Source organism: Dendrobates tinctorius, unplaced genomic scaffold (assembly GCF_039654945.1).
Source record: "Dendrobates tinctorius isolate UK_male_01 unplaced genomic scaffold, ASM3965494v1 ptg000084l, whole genome shotgun sequence".
NCBI lineage: Eukaryota > Metazoa > Chordata > Amphibia > Anura > Dendrobatidae > Dendrobates > Dendrobates tinctorius.
In genome coordinates, this window is record NW_027361752.1 from 43,047,357 (window position 1) to 43,060,450 (window position 13,094).

General features: G+C 45.1%; 1 protein-coding gene across 10 annotated transcripts in view; it reads left to right on the forward strand.

The window, feature by feature from the left end:
* GRIK1 (glutamate ionotropic receptor kainate type subunit 1) overlaps positions 1-13,094 on the forward strand; it is a 437,138-nt gene that overhangs the window by 210,974 nt on the left and 213,070 nt on the right. For all 10 annotated transcript variants that reach the window (XR_012233956.1, XM_073584576.1, XM_073584579.1 and 7 more), the window contains exon 4: positions 5,259-5,440. Coding sequence is in view for 9 of the 10 variants with exons in the window: in XM_073584576.1 (XP_073440677.1) it covers positions 5,259-5,440 (182 nt within the window). In the remaining variant the exon portion in view is untranslated. The remainder of the gene's footprint in view (positions 1-5,258; positions 5,441-13,094) is intronic.

A 13,094-nucleotide genomic window follows, 5' to 3' on the forward strand; every position in this document is an offset into this window, starting at 1 on the left:
CCTAATTTTGTAAACAGAACTTGGGAAAATCTTCAGAAATATATTTAACAGGTCACTGGCGTTTTTACAAACTTTTGCCTAAATTAATAGTACAAGTTAATAAAAGAAACTTTGTAATTTATCCTATGAAGAAATGTTCTTTTTCTTTTCTCCATTTATGAGCCGTTTCTTTTATTCTTCTTCTCGCTTCCCGAACTGAAATCTGAAAAACAGCTAAAATCCATCTTAGTGTAAACAAGACAGACTGTCAGCTCACTGTGGAGGGGGGAAGTTGGAAGGAGAAGGATGACAATGCAGACAGAGGGAGACACACACAGATCATGCTTCAGCTTTCTAGTAAGTGTTTATCTAACCCCATAAATTAATTAAAAAAGTATCAGATTACAGATGCCATATGGAAGTCTACAGTATAAAGATGGGAGGTTGGGAGGAGGAGGGTGACAAAGCAGACAGAGGGAGACACAGACGGATCATGCTTTAGCTTTCTAGTGAGTATTTATCTTACCCCATAAATTAATTTAAAAGATATCCGATTACAGATGCCATATGTAATTCTATAAAGAGGGCAGGTTGGGAGGAGGCAGGTGACAAAGCAGGCAGAGGGAGACACAGACAGATCATGCTTGAGCTGTCTTGTAAATGTTGATCTTACCCCATAAATGAACTAAAAATATGTTGGATTAGAAGTCTGTGCAGAGAAAAGCTTGGGAAGAACAGGCAAAGGGAGACAAAGACAGATCATGCTGTGACTTTCTAGTAAGTGTTTATCTCACCCCATAAATTAATTAAAAAGATATCAGGTTATAATCCACCCTTGAGGGCTCGAACATATTTTTCAAGCACGCCAAAGACACTCGGACAGCACCCGAGTATGCTCGGATGACATCTTATCTGAGCACATGCGCTCATCACTAGTTTGATACTGAAGTAGACTCTATTTTTTCTAACTTCCACGGTTTCTTCAGATGAATACTCTTACGAGAAAATTCATATAAAATCATGTCCCGTTATTAAGGAACCCCAGAACTTTTCCACCATTTTGGTTTTTCATAGACTAACTTATGATGGAGATGCAAGACACACAAAGACTCTCTTTTCATATCTTTTGGATTGCGCTAAAATAAAATCACTTTGAGAGGAGAGAGAGTCGACTTTACATAAATTAGGCTTACCCCGGCAGAGGTCTTACCATCTTATCAAAGAATTTAAAACCTAAAAAAATAACATGATCCAGTGGCCCTTCTGCTAGGAACCTCTGAACACTGGGACACTGGAAACAAGGAACATACGTCACTCACTTTGAATGGAAACTAAAAATCAACTTGATGTGTCACTTTAAGGAACTCGCCAGTTGGGAGAATCACACACACACCGTTCCTCAAAATATGGAAACTTTGGACTAAGACCTCAATCTAAGTATTCTATTTAATTGCCTCCTCAACAGACTTATCATGCAGCTATGTAACACTTACCACTGTATGGTCCATGAACTCGGACTCCAAATGGCTTTTCTCAAGCTGACCTGCTTTTTCCAGCTGCTGTGATGGTGTGTCAGATGCTACAGACAGTTGCTCTGCATCTGGAAGGTCTCTGCGTTTGGCATTGTAGACACTTTTCTTAATCCTTCTGACGTTTGGACCCAGTGGCAACCTTCCTCCGGCTCTAAATGAAACACCTGAACCTGGGTGTTTATAGACTCTCAGTCTGCTTCAAGAAGCCACCTGTGATATTCACATTTTCCCCTAGTGAAGGATTGGAGCTATAGCAGTCGGCTTACTTCCTATCTGGTGCTGTTGGAGGATGTTTGGTGTTTTCTCTCTTGAGTCTGCTCAAGCTAAGTTGCTTCCCCCTTGTTTGTCTCCCTTCTTGTCTTTAGTGTACAGTGGGGACTGACCAGTGCTCATCCCCCCTTCCCTATTCAGGGCCTAGCTCTAGGGATATACAGGGTTTAGGTTCCTGCTTGGCGATTGGTGTGGAAACAATATAGGGATGGTAGGGGAGGAAGGGTGCTATTATAGCTGCCTAAGGCTGTGTTCACACGTTCAGGTTTTTTCACGTTTTTGATATACGATTTTTCAGCGAAAACGCAAAAAAAAGCATCCCATGCAATCCTATGGGGTTCCGCAATGCTGTGCTAATGCTGCGGATTTATCGCATCTCGGAAAAATCTGCAGCATGCTCATTAATTTGCAGAATCGCGGCAATACCGCCCACATAGGAATGCATTGTTCCGCTTACTTTCCGCATGTGGCTGTGCACACCATGCGAAAAGTAAGCAGAACATTTGCGGATGGTACCCACGGTCCGGAGGAGAGGAGACTGTCCTCCGGGCTGTGGGTACTATATCCCTGTAAAAAATAGAATTAAAATAAAAAAATCCGGTTATATTCACCTTCAGACGTCCCGCGCAGCGTCCCCAGGCCTCAGCGATACACGCGGCAACCCCCGTTCCCAGTAATGCATTGCAATAATGACCTTTGCTGACGTCACGTCTCGCAATGCTGTAGCAGACTCGCGAGACCACAACGTCATCAAAGGTCATTACCGCAATACATCACTGGGAACGGGACCTGCCTGGGGACGTTGCGAGGGACGCTGGAAGGTGAATATAACCCGATTTTTTAAAAAAAAATTTTAATTATTTTTGACATTAGATCTTTTTATTACTGATGCCGCATAGGCAGCCTCAATAGTAAAAAGTTGGTCATACTCGTCAAACACTATGTTTGACGAGTGTGACCAACCCGTCAATCAGTTCTCCAAGCGATGCTACAGATCGCTTGGAAAATGCTAGTGTTCTGCAAGATAATTACGCTTGCAAAATGCTAGTTTTTCCGTGGGAAAAACGTGGGAATTTAAAATGCGATTTTCCCACGGAATTCTCGCGGTAACTTCTGCGGGAATTCCGCTACGTGTGAACCCAGCCTAAGGGGTCACCACTCCCCCTTTCCCTATCGTTTGGGCTTCCTTCCCCTCGCTTTGCACTTAGACTTCCCACACTGTGCTTGACACACATATAACATATTTCAGCCTGTTTCAATTTTTAATTATTGAATTTCATTTCCAGGTACTAATTTATTTTGTTACTTTTGGTGACAATGTTAAGCAATAATACTCAATGTGTTACGCTTAGGCCTGTTTCACATTTCCGTTATTTTGACAGGAGGCAAATCCGCCAGAGCGGTTAAAAACGGATCCGCCTCCGTCATGGGCTAAACGGATGTTACAGGATCCGTGTTGTGTACAGATCCGCTGGAGGGGAAATTTAAAGGAACCACGGCCTGGAAAGGAGAGAGAGAGTTAAAAGCCCTGCTCCAGCGAATCTGCCGGGCATGCGCAATATAAATTAGCGGACTCTTGCTCAGAAAAAACGTTGCAGAGTCCGTCCCATCCGCCCGAGAGATGCGAACATTTTGACAGATCCATCAAAAAGCCAGTTGGACGGACAACCGTCAGTCAAGATCCGCCGCTAATGTAAGTCTATGGGGGGGAAAAAAACGGATCCGCCCCTTTTTTGGCGGATCCGTTTTTTTCAAAAATTGGCGGATTTTGACTGACGTAAAAAAACTGAACTGTGAAACAGGCCTTACTGGTCACCCTGTTGTGTATTTACAGTGCTAAGGTTTATAAATAAAACTAATGACTGGTTAAAAAAATGTCAGGTTAGGCTAGTTTCACACTTGCTTTTTTTTGCAGCGCGTTTTTCCCGCAAAAAAACGCATTGAAAAAACGCATACAACTGCTGCGTTTTTTTCAAGCATTTTTATGAGCATGCATGAAAAAAACGCAGCGTTTTTATGCGTTTGTATGCGTTTTTAGTGCGTTTTTACCGCGTTTGCGTTTTTTTCCAACATTAGTTGGCCCCTCACACTAACCCAAACCATGACTTTACTAACCCTAACCCTGACCCTAACCCTTAACCAAACCATACTTAACCCTAACCCAAACCCTAACTAACCCTAACCCTAACCCTGACCCTAACCCTTAACCAAACCATACTTAACCCTAACCCTGACCCTAACCCTAACCCTAACCCTGACCCTAACCCTTAACCAAACCATACTTAACCCTAACCCTGACCCTAACCCTAACCCTGACCCTAACCCTTAACCAAACCATACTTAACCCTGACCCTAACCCCAACCCTAACCCTGACCCTAACCCTTAACCAAACCATACTTAACCCTAACCCTGACCCTAACCCTAACCCTGACCCTAACCCTTAACCAAACCATACTTAACCCTGACCCTAACCCCAACCCTAACCCTGACCCTTAACCAAACCATACTTAACCCTGACCCTAACCCCAACCCTAACCCTGACCCTGACCCTAACCCTAACCCTAAACCCCTAAATTCCATGGTTAAAAAAAAAAACGCATGTGCAAAAAAACGCATACATCAGCATGCCAGTGCGCATGTATGCGCATCCATAGGCTATAATGGCCATTTTTAGCGCAAAACGTGCGCATATGTGCGCATGCGCTTTTTTGCAGGGCCAAAAAATGCAACATGCTGCGTCTGGAAAATCCAAACGCACACCCCAAAAAAACGCAGCGCATGAAAATCGCATACATGCGCTTACCAGCGCGCAGGTATGCGCACCCATGTTAAATATAGGGGAAAAAAACGCATGCGCAGGTATGCGTTTTTTTCCAGCGCTAAAAAACGCAAATGTGAAACCAGCCTTACAGCTAGATACTGAAGTCTGTACAGAAGGGAGGTTGGGAGGAAAATGACAAAGCTGGCAGAGAGAGACACAGCCAGATCATACTGCAACTTTCTAGTAAGTGATTTATCTCACCCCACAAATGAATTTATAACTAAATTGCTCAGTACTTCTGTAGAATAACCTCCATGTTGCTGCTGCTGCTTTTGAACATGCACTATAGAGACAGGAGGGCAGGAGTCTCTCATGTCTGTATGTGCTGGGTATGAGAGACTTGAAAGCAGCTAGTGTTCCCCACTAGCCCAGAGACAACTGAAAATCAGAGACAATGCTTACAGAGGGGAAAACTGGTGAGCTTTTACCTCTGGCATATGGTGACCACTTCAACCAGTCAGCGGTCGCTGATGGGTTGCAGCGTTCACATTCCGTCCAAGCAACTTTTTAAAGATCGCATTGATAAAAACTTATCGAAGTTACTTTAAAACAAAGGCGGCTAATTAGTTCTTACGGAGCGGTCGGGAAGATCTTTACTATCCAGTTAGAGGAGTTTTAGTGTTCGACTAATTTCACGTCTTCCTTTCTCCCTCAGGTTTAATTCGCCTACAAGAACTCATCAAGGCTCCATCAAGATTCAACATCAAAATAAAAATCCGCCAATTACCCTCAGGAAACAAGGACGCTCGGCCTCTGCTCAAAGAGATGAAGAAAGCCAAGGAGTTTTATGTGATATTTGATTGCTCGCACGAAACCGCGGCCGAGATACTCAGACAGGTAGACTAGTTCTATTTTATTATCATGTTCTTCAAAGCGACCGTTCGGCTTCCACATAGTAGATCAAGCAGCGACCTCTTTTAGCATCGCTGTATCTGTGATGTACGAAGAAAATCACTTTCAATTCCTTCACTTCAATAAGCCCCCCCCCCCCGTTACTTTTCGATCGGTCCCTCTGAATCCTATCCAAGATGGAGGGGGGGGGGCAGAATGTAATCGCGGAATTTGTTAATTATTTATTACAGTTTTTTATTTATTTTTTTTAGCAAAGCAAAATTCCTTTAAACTTTCGCAAGTTGATTATTGTGGATTACAATTGATACCGAGAGTTGATAACAACGGCTGACATATCTGTTTTAGAGAACACAACATTTAGGAACTTTTTTTTTGGTTCTTCTGTTATTCCCCCTGGAAATGTACGAAATATATGAATTGACAATAGGTTATCACTTCTTCTTCTTATCGATATCGATAGTCTGGCACTGTCCAATCAGTGCTAAAAGTGGCAAAAAAAATGGTAGTACTATAGTTATATAATTCCAGGAAGAACACCAGAGGAACAAAACAGGCAATATACTCAAACCCAGTACTGGGTTTTCTCTGGCTGTCCCGTAGCCCATTAATAGAGTGGCAGCCGAGCATGCATACTAACACTCCCTTTAAGAAGTGGTTCTGCATGACCCCGTTCTCGGGCATCTTAGTTCCATTGTCGGAATCACTGGTCAGACCCCAGAGATCAGTAATTTATCCCCCATTCTGTGGATAGGGGGGATAGCTTTCAATTGCGGGAAAGCCTTTCTAATGCTCCCCGATCTTCCCGAATGCAGAAGTCCCAGATCTCGTGAATCGGATTAATCTCCTTGAACCCCCAACTATTGAAATGCAGGGGGACTGAAAATTCTGGCAATTTAGCAAGAGCTTCAATTATTAATGATTAGTAATTCAAACCTAGTAATTATATTCAATATCATCAACTCTAATGAAATATCAGAGTTATGGCTTTATACGCACAGCGGAGCCCTGAGCATGTAACCTAAGGAGACGTTCTCTAGAGAACTGACCATATGTCCCTACATAAAAGCCTGACCACAAGTAAAGGTACTGTCACACTTAGCAATGTACCAGCGATTCCGACCAGCGATATGACGCGGTCAGGATCGCTGGTACATCGCTAAGTGGTCGCTAGTGAGCTGCCACACAGGCAGATCTCACCTGCGACATCGCTGGGGACGGGGATCGCTACTTACCTGTCACACTAGGCGATCCTGCATCCTCCCGCCCGATCATCAAAGCAAGGAGAGATCTCGGAAACCCTGGGGAATAAATAAAGAAACTATTCCTGAAAAGATGCTGAAACCAGAATACTCCTTAAAGGGAATGTGTCAAAACAATTTTATTAATTAAATTAGTGGAAGGACTGAATAGATCATAAAAGCGCAATAAAAATGATACCTTTCTTGTAGCAATCTGATGTGCCAGCGCTGAGAAATCATGTTTTGAAGCCACATGTAAATTAACCTAGAAGTTCTTTGAGGGGGCGTGTCAGTATGCTTAGGGGTCTGGACACGCCTCCCTACGCACTTCCTTGTTAATTTGCTTGAGGCTTCAAAGCTTATTTTCTCAGCACTTGTACATCGGATTACGGCAAGAGAGGTATCATTTTTTTGGTTTTTCTACAACCTTTCCAGCCACACCACTAAATTGATTGGTAAAATTGTCCCGATACGTTCCCTTTAAGTACAATACACCATATATTATATATATATATATATATATATATATATATATATATATATATATATATATATATATATATAATACTATATCCAAGCCAGAGAGTAGAGCGACGGCTGAGACAGAAAGAGCACAGTAAGTTACATTTATGGCAGGGATTGGGGCAGTTAGTGGTTATATGTCTTATTCCCCGCCGAAACGGCTAAGAACCTTTACATTACTTACGGAAGCAACTGCAAAGTTTGATTCTCTTAAATTATTATAAATCTGCATTGCATAAATCACCTATCCTCCATCTATTATGTGACTTCTCCATACAGGAGAGCGAGCGCAGTTGATAATGGGCTGGTTCCCGCCGCTTACACAATAGAGCACTGATGGCAGATTTTACTTTTTTATCTATAACAAAAAAAAAATCCCTTTGACGCCGTGAGAAAGAAAGTTAAATGTTCCGCTCTTCCTTTGATGGCTGCTGAGTAGTTTTACATTTACAGGAATACTTAGGATAATTGCAAAAACGCTGAGATCTGAACCGCCTGATTGAGCTTAAGTGTCTGTAGTTGAGTCTGTGTATGGCAAGAGAACTTCACGAACACTTTCCCAACTTGGGCAACTCTTTTTTTTTTTTTTTTTTTTTGTGTACTGTGTGCCAGATGTATTTCAACAACTATATACAGTGTGTATGTATGTGTGTGTGTGTGTGTGTATGTGTGTATATATATATATATATATATATACATTATTATTATTATTATTATTATTATTATTATTATTATTATTATTATATATTTTTTTCTTCTTTAATGAACTAGATATTTTGAATACAATTTGCAGTGATTTTATTTTCTTGGTTAGGTTTCTTAGGTTTCACAAAAGGTCCAATTGATCATGTAGCATCTCTGCAAGTGCCAGGTGGTTAAAAGTAGGTAAATGTGGCAACCTTTCAACAAGTTAGGGTTGGAGAGCCACTGTACCTGGGACATACATTTAGTCAGCTGGGCTACTTTTCTATCTGAATCTCATGGTCGAGGCAGAGTTTTTTGTTGGCCTTCTCCTTCCGGACACCTAGCATCCAGGGCAGATGCACCACCAGTCTTCTATCTACGCCCATTGTCTGAATTCTTTGGGAACACTTTGTTTGAAACAATTGTACATGCAAATATAAGAAACCTTGTGATATCTTATCATTGAAAGATCCGTATAAGTCGCTTCTTCTCCTGCCAGCTCAATGAAGGTTCCAGGATGAGGGAAGAGCAGAAACATAGAGGAAATAAATAGTTACAAATCTTTCTGCTTCTTTTCCTCCTGTTGGATCCACAGCTACACTGCTCAATACTGCCCTATCAGGTCGTTAATAACAAAGTCAGAGCTATCAAATTATAAAATTATTTATACCATATGGTAAATACTATAAAGAAAAAAATAAAATAAAAAAACACCAGAATTGATGACTAACGGGGTAACGTTTCTCCTTGGGGAGAGTGACATGCCAGCCTTGGCATGCCAATGTCAGGAAGCTAATTCACTGTACAATGCTCCTCTGGGAAATGTAATATGCAAATTGCCTCTTTAGAGAGGAAGAGAACTAGTCATATTACAAGACTCGTTAAACAGTTAATTGTGACTTGTAGGATCACTGCTTCCAAGAGGTGGCACTATAGAGTTAAAGTCCTCTTCCTCTCTGAAGAGGCAATTTGCATATTGAACACCAGAATTTATATTTTTCCAGTGCAGATAAAGCAAACAGCTTCGGCCTTCTATTATCAGACTGGGACAGTCCATGGTTAATGGCCCTCCCTAGCCCAAAAATAGAAGCCCACAACCGCCCCAGAATTGGCACAGTACATTAGATGCGCCAGTTCTGGCATGTTACCTAGATCTTTCAAATATATGTGTTTGATGAGAACTGTGATTTGTGAAAAATTACAGCTGCCTACAAGCCCTGGGGATAGTAATAGAGAGGTGTCAGACAGACACCCCCATTACTAATGTGTAAGTAAAAATCAGTAAACACACACACAAAGAAAAGTCCTTCATTTTAGAATAAAAACACATCGTCTTTCACCCATTTATTTCTCAAACCCCCCCCCCCCCCGCAAGTCTGGCTTAATTCACATCGATCCCCAACTCTGCAACATTTCAGCGCTGTGATTAGCCCGGATACCCATAATGTTACCGCTCACCACAGCCACTGGAACATACTGAGACTAGCGTGAGAACCAGTGGCAGTGACAAGTGGTGACGTCATTAAGGTTACCGCAGGTCATAGCCGGTGGTTCTCACGCTGACCTCTATGTCAGTGTTTCCCAGTCCTCACGGACCCCACAGGTCATGTTTTCAGGATTTCCATAGAGTTGCACAGGTGAGAGAATTCCTGATGCCTTGATGATACTTCCACCATCTATGCTATACTAAGGAAATCCTGAAAACATGACCCGCGGGGTCCATGAGGACAGGAGTTTGGGAAACACTGCTCTATGTGATCCACCAACTGTGAACTTTAGTGAACTTCCTAAGGTTACTGCAGTTCACAGCTGCCGATTCATAAGCAGAGGACGTGTTCGCCGCCCAGCTGTGAACTGCGGTAACCTTAATGACTTTGGTGCTCATCACTTAAGCCAAATTTAGCAGAGTTGGGGATCGTTGTGGGACATCGATGTTAATTATGACTGACCTGCGGGGGTATCTTTTTAAAGAAATAAATGGGTGAAAAAAGGTGTCTGGGTATTTATTTTACAATAATGGGCTGTTCTGATTGGTTTTCTGACTGACACCTCTCCATTACTAACCCCAGGGATTGATGGCAGCTGTGATTTTTGACAAGTCACAGATGTCATCAAAGCCGTATATTACCAGGATTGCCACCGCACCAGGGCAATCGAGAAGAACCAGGTAAAGAGCCAGAATTGGCGCATCTAATGTGAAGCGCCAATTCTGAGGCAGCTGCAGGCTTCTATTTTTGGGTTGGGACAGGCCAATAACATGGACCATCGCAGCCTGATAAGATAAGCCAGCAGCTCTCTATTTTATCTGTGCTGGTTTTAATATATAGGTAGGACCTCACGCCATTTTTTTTATTTAATTAGTTATTTAGTGCACCACTGTGAAAAGCAGAAAACTTCCCGGTATTCCCATGCAGAGGGTGCGGACTACAGCTGTTATCAGTGTCGCCCGGTCTTGCTGATCACGGGGAGACTAGGCGAGGATAATGACAGTTGTGATCAGCATTTGGCGTATTGATTTCTCCTTCGTCTCATTGGGGGACACAGATACTGTGGGTGTATGCTTCTGCCGCTAGGAGGCTGACACTAAGTGAAAAAAAGAGATTAGCTCCTCCTCCGCAGTATACACCCTCGCCCCTATTGGTGGCGGAAATCAGTTTTTTGCTTAGTGTCCTATGGAGGCACACACAGTCTGGATCTCTCCAGACTATTTTTTTCTAGTTTACTATGAAGATGAGACAGGGGCGACGGATCCTATTGAAAGGGTCCGATCTCCCCAAACCATCAACGAGTGAGCACGCGTTGAGTATCGCCTCCGCGTATACTTTCCCGCACCGAGGGAAATATCTGGGACTTTTCCCCAAACTTCTATTTTTATTTGTTATTTTATGAAGATGAGACAGGGGCAACGCATCCTATTGAAAGGATCTGATTTCCCCAAACCATCAACGGGCGAGCACGTGCAAGTATCCCTCCACGTATCCTTTCCCGCGACGTGGGACATTATGCCAGACTTAGCCCTGTCCACCCCTAGGTATTGAAACCATGGGCTTGCACAGAGGCACAAGACTAGTCTGTGTGGCCCCCACTGCTCCACCAACGCTAGACAGCGGTGCTGCAAGGCGGCGGATGGTCCCTCTCCTCACCCCCTGAAGGGGTTAGATGGAGTTGGGGTGCCTGCACCGTCCTATTTTTTATCAAAGACCCCCTCACATTCCTGCGCTCAGGCTGAGAGGATGATCGGTGAGGAGAGGGTCGTGGAGGGCTCCTGCGAAGATTTCGGGCTGGAGCCCACAGCTCGGCGACCACTAGCCCTGCAAGAGAAGGGCTGGATCGTCAGGCGGCAGCCTGGGACAGGAATGTTGCGCCAGTCAGTAGTGCCATTTTTTGGTACCGCGCCCCCACCCCCGGTCGGGTAGGGGAAAAATTGAGGCCGCGGCCGGAAGTTCCGTCCTCGGGGCCGCGCGTCACTTCCGGCAGCCCGCCCCGCACTGAGCGGCGGTAAAATCGAGGCCCCGGCTTCGGAGCATGGGATAGGCCGCAAAGCGGAAGTACCGCCCCTAGAGCGGTTTTTACAGGCTGGTGCGCGCCACAGAGGTCGGCGTGCGATTTAAAGGAAGCATCCAGGTCGGCGGGGGGGGCGCAGGACTGGGGTAAGTGCTGCCTGAGAGGCCACGCTATAGGGAAAAATGAGGGGCTACCTCTTCCCCATTTCCCCAGCAGCGGACAGATACAGCATGTCCGAAAAAGCAAAGACACACGTTCTTTTACGCTGCATGCATCTCTTGTCGGGCTGCGTTTCCGCGTGCGCAGAGCAAGCGTTTATGCGAAGCCTGCGAATCCAAACGTGCCCAGGAGCCCTCCCCTGCGTCCGCGACCAATGTGTCAAAACCCCCGGAGTGGGCCCGATCACTGTCACAGTACATGGCGTCGCTTACGAGAGCAATAGAATCCCTTCAAGCCCCAGATAGGGGCAGGGACAGTGTCTCGTCGCCTTTAGAGGGAACCTCCACCTCACAGGAGCCTCCGGCCAGCAGGGGCCGCTCCCACTCCAGGTAGACCCGGGGGAAATGAATCCACACGGTGTCGCCCAGTCCATCTGGTGCCTTCGGCATCCGTAAGTTCTGCTTCTCGCTCCCCGTCACCAGTGGTTGATAGCAAGCAGACCTCAGATTGCGACTCAGACGAGCCCCTTGACCTGGACACTCCAGGGTCACGTGAAACAGTGGACAGCCTCATAGAAGCCGTCAATCAGACCCTGAGGATTGAGGATGATCACGCAGCGGCTATGGGGCATAAAGTGGCATTTAAACGAGTGAAGCGGCCGCACAGAATTTTTTCCTCTCACCCTGAGTTTGAGGACATAGTGCAGCGGCACAGAGAATGTCCAGACCGGCGTTTTCTCGGGTTAAAAGGCACTCGAAACGAGGTATCCGTTTGCTCCGGACCTCCGTAAACAATGGATGGCATCCCCGATAGTGGATCCTCCGGTTTCACGCCTGGCCACTAAGACCCTGTTATCTGTCCTTAGGGTTTCCACGGACTGCCTTATTGAGAGCCTAGCTCGTTCAGTATATGAGGCATCAGGGTCTGCACTCTCTCCCTCGTTCGCAGCAACTTGGGTAGCTAAGGCCATGTTATCATAGTCAGAAACATTAAACAAGGTCGCGCAGGAGCAGAGATCTCGGAGGTCGCAGGTCAGATGGCGATCGCCGGAGACTATGTAATGAATGCGTCTTTGGATGCGGCCAATTGTTCAGCAATTGTTGCCGCTAATGCAATCTCTATCTGAAGAGCCCTATGGTTGAGGACATGGCAGGCCGATTCTACTTCCAAGAAGTCCTTGTCTTCCCTGCCTTATCAGTGCGGCCGCCTATTTGGAGAAAAGTTGGATCAACTTATCTCCGACTCCACAGGAGAAAAGAGCGGGTTTCTCTCTCAACAGAAGGTTAAACCGCTTTCGTCACCCGGTTCAGGCACGTTTTCGGGCCTTTCGCAGTGCCACCGGCCATTCTAGGCCGAGCGTGACTGCATTCGTCAGGGGGCGGCCGCTAAGCAGCCTGAACCTGGTCCGGGACCCGAATAGGAGACCGGTCCGGAGTCATGCGGTAAAAGACTCCGGGTGGACTACTGGGTCCAATTCCGCCACCTCAGGCCGCCCCAACCAGGATAGGGAGCATCAGGTCTCATATAGAGCC